At 39.9% G+C, this 15501-nt stretch overlaps 1 protein-coding gene across 1 annotated transcript in view; it reads left to right on the top strand.

The window, feature by feature from the left end:
* The window catches only part of PHLPP2 (PH domain and leucine rich repeat protein phosphatase 2), a 79426-nt gene that overhangs the window by 30592 nt on the left and 33333 nt on the right, over window positions 1–15501 (top strand). The window contains exon 4 of the mRNA XM_066242029.1: window positions 9399–9589. Coding sequence (XP_066098126.1) covers window positions 9399–9589 — 191 coding nt within the window. The remainder of the gene's footprint in view (window positions 1–9398; window positions 9590–15501) is intronic.

Raw genomic sequence — 15501 nt, forward strand, 5'->3', positions numbered from 1 at the left:
AAGCACATAAATCTGGTTTCAAATTTTGTTCTTTTTTTAAATTAAAATTTTTTTTTTTTTTTTTTTTTTTTTTTTTCCATTTTTCTGAAGCTGGAAACAGGGAGAGACAGTCAGACAGACTCCCGCATGCGCCCGACCGGGATCCACCCGGCACGCCCACCAGGGGCGATGCTCTGCCCACCAGGGGGCGATGCTCTGCCCATCCTGGGCGTCGCCATATTGCGACCAGAGCCACTCTAGCGCCTGGGGCAGAGGCCACAGAGCCATCCCCAGCGCCCGGGCCATCTTTGCTCCAATGGAGCCGTGGCTGCGGGAGGGGAAGAGAGAGACAGAGAGGAAAGCGCGGCAGAGGGGTGGAGAAGCAAATGGGCGCTTCTCCTGTGTGCCCTGGCCAGGAATCGAACCCGGGTCCTCCGCACGCTAGGCCGACGCTCTACCGCTGAGCCAACCGGCCAGGGCTAAAAAAAATTTTTTAAACTTATTTTAGAGAGGGAAGAGAGAGAAGAGAAATATCAGCTTGGTGTTCCACTCATTCATTCATGCATTCATTGTTTGATCCTTGCATGTGCCCTAATGTGGGATTGAACCCACAATCTTGGTGTATCGCAACAATGCTCCAACTAACCGAGCTACCTGGCCAAGGCCCCAAATTTCATTCTTTTAACTTCTAAGATATTCCACCATTTAGTTGTGTGAGAAAAAGTTTAGACAAGTATGAGGATTCCATAAAATGTGAGAACTGGGAAGGAAGTTCTCTGCTAAAATACTTCAAATGAAAGGTTTTTTGTGTTGTATGGGGAGTCCGTTGCATATTTGAAATTTGTTTTGAGGTTTTCTGTTTTATTCTTTAAATGTCAGTAAATTACCCCTAATATATTAGCCAATGATTAATTAATTATCTGTTTAATTTTTTATATTAAGCTAGCTTTAGGTTTTCAGAGCCTTGGAAAGATAATGCAGAGCACTCCTGTATGCCTCACCTTCATGCACTCACTTGATTGTTCAGGTATCAATAGTGCTTCAGTTTTTCTCTGGCTTCTTTCAGAAAATGTATTTTTGTGTTTAGTTTTCCATGGTTTGATTATGAAGTGTCTGGGCTTGAATTTCTTTGGGTTTATTCTGTTTGGAGTTCACTGAACTTCTTGAATTTGTAAGTTTATGTTTTTCCCTGGGGCAGTTCTCACCTATTATTTCTTCAAATAATTGTACTTTCTTCTCTCTCTGTGGTTCTGTCCCTTAGTTCAGCTTTCAGAGTTTTTGGCATGCTGTTTAGGAGGACACTGACTCTTGTGTACCTCAGGGGTAAGCCCAGTTCTTCCGACAACAATATGGAATCATTTGCCCACGCTCCTTTCTGTTCACAGTGTCCTGGGGCTTTCTCCCACCCTGTTGTGTACTTCCCACAATTGCATCCAGACTCCAGGGCTCAGTGGGAGGAAAGAGCAAACCGAATGGTGCAACAGGTTTCACCCCACTCTCTTGGGAATGCAGAGCTTCTAATCAGAGAGGGAAGTTCGCCGCCCAGAGTTCTAGGTGCCTGTGTTCCCTACCCTTGCAACCATGCAGGGGGCTGGGTCTTGAGAAAAGAAAGAAGAATTTCCACTCCATTCTTTGAATATCTCTTTCCCATTCCTCAAGACAGAACTTTAGGGCTTCTCCCAGAGCTGTTTGTCCACACCAGTGCCCACTTTTGGGTTTTGGGCTTTCTTGAGTCCTGGCTGGGAGGTGTCACAGGAATTAAAAATGGTTAAACTCACCACTCGTTAGGTCAGGCGTGGCCAACAGTTTTTCCCCCTGGGCCAGATTAGAAAGAAAACTTTTGGCCCTGGCCGGTTGGCTCAGCGGTAGAGCGTCGGCCTAGCGTGCGGAGGACCCGGGTTCGATTCCCGGCCAGGGCACATAGGAGAAGCGCCCATTTGCTTCTCCACCCCTCCGCCGCGCCTTCCTCTCTGTCTCTCTCTTCCCCTCCCGCAGCCAAGGCTCCATTGGAGCAAAAGATGGCCCGGGCGCTGGGGATGGCTCTGTGGCCTCTGCCCCAGGCGCTAGAGTGGCTCTGGTCGCAATATGGTGACACCCAGGAGGGTCGCAACATGGCGACGCCCAGGATGGGCAGAGCATCGCCCCCTGGTGGGCAGAGCGTCGCCCCCTGGTGGGCGTGCCGGGTGGATCCCGGTCGGGCGCATGCGGCAGTCTGTCTGACTGTCTCTCCCTGTTTCCAGCTTCAGAAAAATGAAAAAAAAAAAAAAAAAAAAAAAAAAAAAGGAAAGAAAACTTTTTTCACAGGCTGGACGAAATATTAAAATGAAAAATGTTAAATACAAAAACAATTCGTTTAAGTAAACAAAATTTTATTATATAATTTGTTTATGAATAAATGTGAATGAAAAATTTTAATATACAATATTATTTTAATAAAATATATTTTAATAAAAATATAATTATATACCGTATACATATTCAAACTGTATCACAATCAATCGAAACAATATTTAATTAATAGAATGAGCTTGAAGGGGTTATATCGCAAATAAAACAATTATTTCGTTTTACAAACAGCCTGGACACGTTTTTAGTTACCAACTGCAGCTATTGTCTATGCTACAATGCCACGTGATTCAGCACACTTGACCACAAAAATAACGAGTTGTTTGACCTTGGGTGCACACTGGCAAACTCCGCCTAAAAGAATGTGGGTTTCACATCACTGTTAAACGTCAAACAGTTCATATTGGGTACAGATGAGTACAAAAGTTGTAAATCTTTATAGTGGAATTTTTTTAAAAAAATAAAGAACTATCGTGAATCCATTAGACCAATTATTGGAAGTTAACCCTAGATTAGTCACACACGGGATTCTTTTCCATGTGTCACTATCTTTCTTTTTTTTGTATTTTTCTGAAGCTGGAAACAGGGAGAGACAGTCAGACAGACTCCCGCATGCGCCCGACTGGGATCCACCCGGCACGCCCACCAGGGGCTACGCTCTGCCCACCAGGGGGCGATGCTCTGCCACGACCAGAGCCACTCTAGCGCCTGGGGCAGAGGCCAAGGAGCCATCCCCAGCGCCAGGGCCATCTTTGTTCCAATGGAGCCTCGGCTGCGGGAGGGGAAGAGAGAGACAGAGAGGAAGGAGAGGGGGAGGGGTGGAGAAGCAGATGGGCGCTTCTCCTGTGTGCCCTGGCCGGGAATCGAACCCGGGACTTCTGCACGCCAGGCCGACGCTCTACCACTGAGCCAACCAGCCAGGGCTTCACTATCTTCTTAAATACCTCAATTTCCAATAATCAAAGATGCTTCTGCTTCTGAGTAGCTGAGATTTTAAAGAAGCCAAGTATATTAAAAATTTAATTGCGGGCTGCATAAACTCATTACGCAGGCCGGATTCGGCCTGTGGGCCGTATGTTGGCCATGGCTGGGTTAGGTGCTATTTCAAATTCTGTTCTTCCCTAATCTGCCTGCTACTATTTAATTTTCAGAGTCCTCATATAGCTGCACCATGTGCTCCATGTGTTCTGTGTTTTATAGGTGCATTCAGTGGGAGAGACAGGCTGGAGTGTGCTTTCTTCGTTTTGCTCAGAACCAAGAACTACTTCTTAATATTGTACAATATTACACTTTTCTTTATTATTTTCTTGAAGTTTTCTCGTTTTGCCTTTCAATTTATATTCACAGTGTATCTATGACTTCGTTTTTTATTCTTTGTTTGGAGTATCATTATCTTGTGGGCTTGTATATATTTATTTCAGCTCATTACAGCCATTCTTTTTGATACTCAGTGTGGCCCGTTCCATCACAGCTAGCGGCAGCTCTTCTCAGTTGGCTTCTGTGTCTCTCCAACATGACTCCAGTAGTCTGTAGCATTCTAGACTTTCCATTAAGTTTTTGCACAACAGAATGTCCTAAGCTATTCTTTTCATTGTCTGACTCAGAGTAGGAAGAGTACATTTTTTAAGGACTCAGTTTATTTTAATGAAAATGATATTTAGATATTATACTATGAGCAGTGGAGGTACTCATTGCTACAGGGTTGCCCTTGATCATATTTTTAGAAACATTTTTTAAATTATAAAAGCAGTCCATTTTCTTTATTGAACATTTGAAAGTATGGATATGTAAGGATTAAAATTATCCCTAATTTTCCACTTAGAATTTTAGCTTTTGAGACTGGAAAACTAGTTTTTATTTATTTATTTGTTTGTTTGTTTCTATATTTTTCTGAAGTAAGAAGCAGGGAGGCAGAGGCAGACACACAGATTCCCGCATGTGCCGGACTGGGATCCACCCAGCATGTCCCCTCGGGGGTGATGCTCTGCTCACGTGGGCTGTTTCTCCATTGCAACTGGAGCCATGTTAGCACCTAAAGCGGAAGTCACGGTGGCATCCTCAGTGCCCAGGCCAACTTTGCTCCAATGGAGCCTTGGCTGCGGGAGACGGAAAGAGAGAGAGAGAGAGAGAAAAGAAGGGGGAAGGGTGGGGAAACAGATGGGCACTTCTCCTGTGTGCCCTAGCTGGAAATCGAACCCAGGACTTCCACAGGCCTGGCCGTTGCTCTACTGCTGAGCCAAACCAGCCAGGTCCTGGAAAACTAGTTTTTAATTAGAACTATTAGATATTCCAAATTCTTATTAGAACTTACTCATTCAGGTTTGTTTTTTTTTATCACTTTCGGAAGATCAGAAAACTTGACGTACTCTGCATGCTTATAAAACCTACTAACTTAATAATAAAATAGTGTGTTTATTGGAGAGATCACTTTGTAAGTTATATTAATGTCTAATCACTGTGCTGTACACCTGAGTCTAATTCAAAATAATGTTGAATATCAACTGTAATTGAAAAAGTATATTAAAGACCTTATTTCTAAAATATATAAATTGATTGAATTTAATTCAAAAATATTGAATTCAATTAAAAAAACAGAATTGAATGTTCCCTTGTGAGAGCAGTGGTGATTAAGTTTAGGAGTTTTCTCTGTAATAAAATATATAAAGAAATAAAGCCAAGAAAAAAAGAGACTCAAAGATTTATACATCAATTGATTTAACATCTGTTTTATATAAACTTTAAAAGAGACTGTTAAGCAATTTGGAAGCATAATAAATAATAAATTGTAATGAAGTCCCATTTTTATATAATTTAGCAGAACCCTGTAAATGATGCTGTGCCAGGTTGGGGAATATAACAGCAATGTCAGGTTTGGTGGAAATAATGAGATTTTTAAAAACAGCTTTATTTTATTAAAAAATGTATTGATTTTAGAGCATGTTACCTTGGTATCCTTTTCAAAAATTAGTTGTCCATAAATGTAGGGGTTTATTTGTGAACTCTCAATTCTATTTCCTTTCCTTATATCTATCTTTATGTTAGTATTATACTTTATGTGCCTGTGATTTACTCTGTAGTAAGTTTTGAAATTGGGTAATGTGAGTCCTCTAATTTTGTTCTTCTTTTTCAAGATTGATTTGGCTATTCAGAGAACATTACATTTTTATATGACTTTTAGGATTGATATGTCAATTTCTGCCATAAGGGCAACTGGAATTTTCATAGGGATTACATTGAATCAATTTAGGAAGTTTTACCACCTTAACAATATTGTCTTACAAGCCATGAACACTGGATGTCTTTCCATTTATTTAGGTCTTTAGTTTCTTGCAACACTATTTTGTAGTAAAAATTTTGCACTGTCTTCATTTTATTCTGTTTAATGCTATTATAAACACAGTTAATTTGTCTTTTTTTTTTTATTAACAGAGACAGAGAGAGTCAGACAGAGGGATAGACAGGGACAGACAGGAACGGAGAGATGAGAAGCACAATCATTAGTTTTTCGTTGCACATTGCAATACTTTAGTTGTTCATTGATTGCTTTCTCATATGTGCCTTGACCGCAGGCCTTCAGCAGACCGAGTAACCCCTTGCTCGAGCCAGCGACCTTGGGTCCAAGCTGGTGAGCTTTTGCTCAAACCAGATGAGCTCGCGCTCAAGCTGGCGACCTTGGGGTCTCGAACCTGGGTCCTCTGCATCCCAGTCCGATGCTCTATCCATTGCGCCACCGCCTGGTCAGGCTTTATTTGTCTTTTGAGTTGTTTATTTGTAGTATATAGAAATATCATTGATTTTTTAAAAATAAATTTTCCATTGATTTGAGAGAGAGGAAACGAGGGGAAACGGGTGGTAGGGGAGAGAGAGACAGGAAAGGAGAGGAAAGAGGACCGTCAGCTCGCCATTTTTACTTAGTTATTTACTCCTTGATTTCTTCTCATGTGTGCCCTGACCACGGGTTGAACCTATGACCTCTGGCATGCTGAGTTAGTGCTTTATCCACTGAGCTGCCCAGCTAGAGCAAAATACCATTGATTTTAACCAAAACCTTGTCTTCTACAATCTTGGTGAACTCATTTATTAGATAAAATAGTCTTTTTTGTGGCTTACTTAAGATTCTCTGTATGCAGGATCATATAATTTGTGAATAGAGATAGTTTTTTTGTTTTTTTTTTAGAGAGAGGGTTAGAGTAGACAGGGACAGACAGACAGGAACGGAGAAATGAGAAGCATCAATCATTAGTTTTTCGTTGCGACACCTTAGTTGTTCATTGATTGCTCTCTCATATGTGCCTTGACCGCAGGCCTTTAGCAGATCGAGTAACCCCTTGCTCGGGCCAGCTTTTGTTGAAACCAGACGAGCCTGTGCTCAAGCTGGTGACCTTGGGGTCTCGAACCTGCGTCTTCCACATCCCACTCAGATGCTCTATCCACTGCGCCACCGCCTAGTCAGGCTAGAGATAGTTTTTATTTCTTTCTTTCCAGCCTGATACTGGTTTGAGTCTATAAATTTGAGGTGAATGGGGATAGCTGTGTGACATGTCTAGTGGGAAGTTGGATATATGAGATCAGAACTAAGGGAAGATTGGGGCAGGAGATACAAAGTTGAGAGCCAGTGTCAACAGGTGAACTGTGCACTGTAGCGGTGGAAGCTATTGAAGTGCATTGAGTAGCTAGGAGGTGAGGTGATAGAGAGTTAATGTAGGAGCCCAATGAGAAGAAAAGTGTCTTGGAAGGGTGAACTTAGAGAATTTCTCAAAATATGGTTTGTGGGCCATCTTCATTCAGATCACCTTGTTACAAATACATATTCGTATGTTCCGTCCCAGACCCTGTGGATTAGACTTTTTGTGGGTAAGTCTTGGCATTCTGCCTTTTAAACTAAGTCACATAGTTCTTGGACATGTAGAAATTGGAGAATCACTGAAATAAAGGGATTCTGCAGTTGAGCCTGAGAGGGAATAGGATAAAACTTGAGTGATTTTGTAGCTTTGGTAGAAATAATAAGGAGGGTAGATTTGGAAGAGTGAGAAGAGAAAAACCAAACTCCTGATGAAGGTGGAATTTAGAATACGATGAAAGGACTGGCCTAGAATAGAAGGAGAAATGACTCTTCCATATATCTAGTGTTTACGTACAAAGTTTAAAAGCTTTAAAGTAATCTAGCCAGCTTCCTCATATTATATATGGAAACATATAAGTACAAGGGCAAAGTAATGCCCAGAGTTCAGTTATGCAATAATCAATTATGTAATCATATTGAGTACAGCCCAGTTTTCTCAACACCTGGTTTATTGCTGTTTGTACCACCTCATGCTTTTGCAGCTTCTGTTCAATTTTTTTTTCTTCAAGAAAGAGAGACAGGAAGGGAGAGAGATGAGAAGCATCAACTCATAGTTGTGTTATTTTAATTGTCCATTGATTGCTTCTCATATGTGCCTTGACCTGAGGGCTCAGGCTGAGTCAGTGATCTCTTGTTCAAGCCAGTAACCATAGGATCATGTCAGTGATTCCCACACTCAAGCCAGCGACCTTGCCCTCAAGCTGGCAACCTCGGGGTTTCAAATCTGGTCCTCAATATCCCAGGTTGATGCTCTACCCACTGCACCACTACCGATCCGGCATTACTGCTCCTGTTCATTTCTGTGTTAAGTTTTACTTGTTTGTTTTTAGTAGTGCTTTAACCAAGAACATTTGTTCTGTCATAATGTGCTCTTTTATAATTGTGTTCATTATATCTCAGGCATATAAAGAATTCTAATAGGAAGGATGATGCTAAACAAAGGAGAAACTGTGAAATGCACTCTTAACTCCTGCAACCGTGATTGGGCTAGTTGATTGAAATATTAGCCATAAGCTTTTCCTCACGAGCAGAATGATTGGATTGTGTACAGAGCTTGAGTACTCCCATAGTTTTTCATTTCATCCTTCTAGAATAGACTGATCACAACAATAGCAGCTGTCATTTAGTCCATGCTTCTTTTATACCTAAAACTATGCTTTGTTTTTTATATTCATTGTCTTAATTTTAATTTTATTTTTTAGCGAGAGAGGAAAGGAGAGAGAGGGAGAGAGATGAGAAGCATCAACTCGTAGTCGCATCACTTTAGTTGTTCACTGATTGCTTTCTTATATGTGCTTTGACAGAGGGCTCCAGCTGAGACAGAGGGCTCTAGCCAGCAACCTTGGGTTCAGTTCATTGACCTTTGGGTTTAAGCCTGCAACCATGTTGATGATCCCACACTCAAACCAGCAACCCATGTTCAAGCTGGTGAGCCTGCACTCAAGCCAGATGAGCCTGCGCTCATGCCAGCGACTAGGGGTTTTGAACCTGGGCTCTCAGTATCCGAGGTTGATGCTGTATCCACTGCACCACCGCCGGTCAGGCATTATCTTAATTTTTTTTTAATTTATTTATTCATTTTTAGAGAGGAGAGAGAGGAGAGAGAGGGAGAGAGAGAGAGAAGGGGGGAGGAGCTGGAAGCATCAACTCCCATTTGTGCCTTGACCAGGCAAGCCCAGGGTTTTGAACTGGCAACCTCCGTGTTTCCAGGTTGATGCCTTATCCACTGAGCCACCACAGGTCAGGCCATTATCTTAATTTTTAAAGAACCCCCTGAAGGTAGATAGTATTATTAAGATCCACACTGTATAATTTAGGAAAATCAAGCTCAATGAGATTAAATAGCTCAAGGAAACAAAGAAAGTGGCTGAACTAGGATTCATTCAAACTCAGGTTTGAATGCTTGGATCCCAAGTCCATGATCTTAACCACTCTGCCATATTGCCTTTCTCTGTGTACATGGAGATATGACTTCTAGAAGAAGAATTAACAGTCAGATCCAAAATCTTGCTTTCTAAACCAAAATTCACAGTACATACTCCCATTATATAACTTCAGTGACGGATAATGTTTTAGGACTGAGATCTTATTTTGTAATACTTAATATTGCTTGGTTGTTTACATCTATAAACAAGGTTGCTGAATGTTGACACATAATACTTTATTTTTCCCTTTTAGTGTTCTTACCCTACTTAAATTGTGGCTTCTGAAGTACTGTTTTCTTTTTCAGAAAAGCCATGCCATATGGATCATCTGGATCGAATCCTTCTCTCTGGCATCTATAATGTACGCAAGGGGAAGACCCAGCTGCATAAGTGGGCTGAACGCCTAGTTGTTCTCTGTGGCACCTGCCTCATCGTTTCCTCAGTGAAGGATTGTCAAACTGGAAAGATGCACATTTTGCCTCTGGTTGGGGGAAAGGTAAGACTCACAAATATGAATTATTCTTCTCTCAATTTATAAAAATGTTATATATGCTTATATGCTTTTTAACAATCTTTTAAAAGAAGACTATATGAGCATTATTAATATTACATCACAAAATCTATCTTTTAGAGTTCTTAGGTTTAAATGAAAGAAACTGACTCAGGCTAATTTAAACATGAAACAAGTTTATTTGCATCATAGCCTTTCTTGGAGGGCCGTATACATGCCCCATATTCTGTTCCAGAATCTTTCTTTTGAAGATACTTCTCTCTCCACTGGTAGGCACTGGTAACACCAAGAGTAGACAGAAGGTGCTAACAAATTAGAAGTAGGTACCATTATTCAGTTTCTCCTTTTCCCACATTGGACTAAAACTCAGACTCTGGGGTGGTCATAAGCCCCATCCAGCAGCCGTGGAGACATGTCATTTCTTGCATCTGTACCAGAGAGTGCCCCATCATAGGAAATCTGAATTTAAGAGAAGATCTAGACAAAATGACTGGAAACTTCAATTCTGATCCAGATACATAGCAGTGTAGATAAAAATGCATATAATAAAAAGATAAGTGTATAAAAAATTAGCTGGGCTTAGAAATATAAAATAGAAATGTAAGTGGTCTGAGGGCCTGCTGGGATCTAGGTCTGAAAGGTTGTGGCTGTCCAGGAGTTCAGCTCCTGTAAGTATTCGGGTCTTTTTTTTCCTTTCTTTTTTTTTTTTTTTTAACAGAGACAGAGAGAGAGTCAGAGAGGGATAGTTAGGGACAGACAGGAACTGAGAGAGATGAGAAGCATCAATTATTAGTTTTTCGTTGCGACACCTTAGTTGTTCGTTATTGCTTTCTCATATGTGCCTTGACTGTGGGCCTTCAGCAGGCCGAGTAACCCCTTGCTCAAGCCAGCAACCTTGGGTCCAAGCTGGTGAGCTTTGCTCAAACCAGATGAGCCCACGCTCAAGCTGGCGACCTCAGGGTCTCGAACCTGGGTCCTCTGCATCCCAGTCCGACGCTCTATCCACTGCGCCACCGCCTGGTCAGGCAGTATTTGGGTCTTAAAGAGCTCTGATTATGATGAGGGACCTGCTGCCATCTTATTGCTTGAAGCCAGAAGGTGAGTGGTGCTCTTCACTCCTGAAAGAAAGCTGGGGAAAATAAAATTAGCAACTAAAAAGCTCAAAACCAAAACTTGCTGTTAATTACTTACTAGAACCAAGGCTTATTTCTAGTCATGGTCCAGAGAAGTGAGAGCACCTAATTATATTGCCTGTGATCAGGAAATGAACAAGCCCCAACTGGCTTAATGAATGAACGTTTGTAATTCCAGTATCAACCATGGAGCAGGAACCCACCACTACCAATTTGAGATCTGGTTCTGGTCTTGGGGCTGAAGGACTGAGCAAAGAAAGGACCATTTTTCCCTATGTATAAGACACATTTCCCCCTGAAAAATTTGGGGTCTAAAAATTGGGTGCGTCTTATACAGTGGTTGTAGACTTTTTTACTTGCATTTCCCACTTTCTCCCGCTTGTTTTGTGCTCATTGTTGAAGACACTGATTCGTCATCAGATACAGATGAGGACAAGCTAACGGATGGGTGTTTTGACAGTGGTAAGGAGTTGTATGAATTTTATGATGAATACAACTTGAATTCAATAACTTTATGTAATACACTTTTTTCAAATTTCAAGCCCCAAAATTAAGGTGCATCTTAAACATGGGAGTGTCTTATACATGGGGAAATACGGTAAGTTAAATTTCTCCAAAGGGAGAAAGTGACTGAGGGCAGTGCTGGGGGTTGGTGGAGAGGAAGCATGGTGGAGAGGTTGGTGAGACAGGATAGGAAAGATAAAGAAAGAAATTAACCTTCCATTCAAGTAATTCTTGCCATTCTCTCTCTTCCCTCACTAATAGAAGAGAATTTTGTTTAGGGTGGCAATATGACCAAGATAAAAAATTGTATCTCTCCAACCTCTCTTGCAACTAGTGGTTGCAACCTAATAGATATAAACAGAAGTTTCCAGGTGAGACTTTAGGGTAGGGCTTGACTCTTTGCCCTACTTTGCCCTCTAACACAGCCTCCCAGGGTTAGAGGTGGAGCAGTCATACGGTGATTGGCATGGCAAGCATATGGTGAGTGTGGTCATTTGGAAAGTAGAAGGCTCTTGGGTCTCTGGCATTATGGAACTGCTGTACCAGTTATGGACTATTATTTTTAAGCCACTGTTTTCCAGATTGATATAATTAAGTGATGTACTGAAGAATTTCACAGTTAACAATATAAAAGAGCCCTTAAGGGGAAGTTCTGGTATACATTAGTAGGGGTTCCAGAGAAGAGAATGGAAAAGAATGAAGAAGCAATAGCTGAGGAAATAATGGTTGAAATTTTTCTAGAAGTAAAGATAAACGACTTTCAGATCGAAAGTACACTGGGTACTAAGTATGATAAATAAAAATAAATCTACACTTAGGCACATTGCAGAACACTAAGGACAAAGAGCAAATAATAAAAGCTTCCAGAGAGAAAAAGATTACCCACAAAGAATCGACAGGCTGACAGCAGTCTTCTTTTCATCAACAGTATGTGCTAGAAGACTACAAAATTGCTGAAAGAAAATAAATGTCAACCTATGTTTTATAGCCAGCTGAGTTATCTTTTAAGAGTTAAGGCAAAATAGGACATTTTCAGACAAGGACTAATGAGCTGACATTCTCACTGAAAGAACTACTGAACGGTGTACTTGTATAAAACAACACCCTGCCAAAAAGAGTAAAAGATAAAATAGAACAACAAAGGAAAGTGAATCAAAGGGAAGGTATAAGATATAAGAAACAATAAATACAGACATTGATTAAAAATATGTTGGTAAACTTAATATTGTTTGTAAAAAGTTTTTAAAACTTTTATATAGATATTTTTAAACTTTTATATTTTAATTATAAATTTAAACTACTGGAACTCAAGCTACCTTGAACAATATACAGGGTGTTGTGATATGCAGTCTTGGGATAAGAGGATGGAAATACCAAATAACTTTTAATATTTATTAGAAAATTGTCAAGTATGAGTTTTGGAAATTTAAGGATAACCACTAAAAGTAGTAGGGGAAAAGAGAATATAAAATATCTGTAACGCTAAAAGAAGGCAGGAAAAGAGTTGGAGGAAAAGGAGCAAAATAATTAGTATGGTAAATGGTTACAAATTATAGTAATAGAAATAAATTCAAATATTTCAGTAATCACAATAATTGTGATTATCACATTGTTATTTAAATCTTACTACTTTCTGTTTACAAGAGACACCTACAACATAAAAGGTTGAACGTGAAATGATGGAGAAATTATACTAGTCAAATAGCAACCAAAATAAAATGGTATGGTTATATTAACATTATATAAGACATTTACAGGAAAGTTGACATGCAACAAAGGACTTGTACCCAGAATATATAAAGAATTTTTACAACACAGTGATGGATGAATAACCTAGTAAAAACGTGAGCTAAAGATTTGAATAGAGCCTTTACCAAAGAACATAATACAGATGGCAAATAAACACATGAAAAGATTCTCATTAGTCATTAGAGAAAAGCAAATTGAAATCACAGATACTACACAACATTAGAAGGACTAAAATTAAAAGACTGAAGAATATCAATTTAGTGAAGATGGGGAGCAGCTGAAACTCTCATACATCATTGGTGGGCATGCAGTCACTTTGGAAACCTTTTGTTTATTTGTATGTTTCTTATAAAGTTAAACATATGCTTATCAAATAACCCAGAAATTCTTCTAGGTATTAGGGAACGAACACATATCTTTATAAATGACTTTAAGTGAATAATTGCCCAAAACTAGAAGCAACCTTAAATATTCATTGACTAGTGAATTGATAAACAGATTATATATATATATCTATACAATGAAATACTACTGAGCAGCCTGACCAGGAGGTGGTGCAGTGGATAGAGCATTGGACTGGGATGCGGAAGGACCCAGGTTCGAGACCCCGAGGTCGCCAGCTTCAGTGCAGACTCATCTGGTTTGAGCAAAGCTCACCAGCTTGGACCCAAGGTCTCTGGCTCAAGCAAGGGGTTACTCGGTCTGCTGAAGGCCCGCGGTCAAGGCACATATGAGAAAGCAATCAATGAACAACTAAGTGTTGCAACGCGCAATGAAAAACTAATGATTGATGCTTCTCATCTCTCTCCATTCCTGTCTGTCCCTGTCTGTCCCTCTCTCTGACTCACTCACTGTCTCTGTAAAAAATAAACAAATAAAAAAAAATTAAAAAAAAAAAAGAAATACTACTGAGCAATAAAAAAGGAACAGACTGCTGATACATATTAAGAACAAGAATGAGCCTGACCTGTGTGGTGGTGCAGTGGATAAAGCGTCGACCTGGAAATGCTGAGGTTGCCGGTTCGAAACCCTGGGCTTGCCTGGTCAAGGCACATATGGGAGTTGATGCTTCCTGCTCCTCCCCCTTCTCTCTCTCTGTCTCTCTCTTCTCTCCCTCTCTCTCTCCTTTCTAAAATGAATAAATTAAAAAAAAAAAAAGAACAAGAATGAATCTCAGAAGCACTGATCTAAGTGAAAGAGGCCAGGCACAAAAGTCTTTCTGTTGTATGGTTTCATTTATATGAGATTCTGAAAAAGACAAGGAAACTAAGTGGTGGGAAACATCACTGGGTGTCAGGGTATGCAAGGAAGGGAATTGACTGCAAAGCGGCAGAGGGAAATTTGGGGGTGATGGAATTACACAACTAGATTCATTTCTAAAAACGTATCAAATTGTTCACTTAAATAAGTGAATTTTGTTTTTTGCAAATCCACAAATTTTATGTAAGCTATGACTCAATAAAAGTTACCAAAAGACTAATGCAAAAATCATTAGTAGGGATAATGAGGCTCACTACAAATTGATGAAAGCAGCATTTCACCATGAGTATTTAATAATTCTAAAGTTGCACATATTTTACAATGTAGTCTCAACATATATAATTCAAAAATTAATATAATTACCCAGAGAAGTTGACAAATTACCGTCTAGTGGGAGATTTACAAACCTTTCTCAGTATTGGACATATATATGACTATATTTTCTGTCAACATCCTGTAATAAATATTTAAAAGGAAAGATTATTTTAAAACATCTATTCTTCCTTTCAGTAAAATTCTTTATTTTGGTACTCATTCAATTGCAGTGATCTATTACTAAGAAAAATGTTCATGTAATTATCATAATTGAAAGTAATAAATATTACTTAATTTTATTACATCTTTTTAATATTCTTTCTTGCTTAAAGTGTTTTTGTATTTCTGCTACTTGACTTCATCTTTCCTTTGTACCAGAAACCTAATGATTTATGAGTATAACTTGGAAGTTTCCAGCTGACTCACCAAGATTTAATAGCTATGGTATACCAAAGCAAGATTTCAGACAAAGATGTAACTGGTTCCATAACTATAAAAACACTTCGTCCTCATCAAAGCTATATAGGTTGGGTTGTTGGATTTGGAGAATTTCTTTGAAGAAAGCTGTTGCTGTGAATCTCTGCCATCATCCCAAATGGGAATGGGGAGGTTTCTCCCTCTTTCCTCAAGCATGGTGAAAGAAGTTTCGACAGGACTTTGAATCAGGTCATCTGCAGTAAGGGGGACATAACGGACTGGTGTCCTGTCTTCTGACTAGGAAGTCTTGAGGACAAGAGATAGGCTACCTTGCTACTTGGACGATAGAGCAAAGAGCCTAGCTCGTGCATTGAGGTCATTGTGTACTGCTTGAGTTTGTTAGTTTGTGACTCAGATGGGTTGAAAGAGAGTGAAAGCCATTGGCTGAGTGGGTGGATTCTCTTAGAACATGTCCAATAGGGCCACCTGTAGGGGAAAACAGGCTTCACTAGAGGACAG

The sequence above is a fragment of the Saccopteryx bilineata genome, chromosome 9 (assembly GCF_036850765.1).
Source record: "Saccopteryx bilineata isolate mSacBil1 chromosome 9, mSacBil1_pri_phased_curated, whole genome shotgun sequence".
Taxonomy (NCBI): domain Eukaryota; kingdom Metazoa; phylum Chordata; class Mammalia; order Chiroptera; family Emballonuridae; genus Saccopteryx; species Saccopteryx bilineata.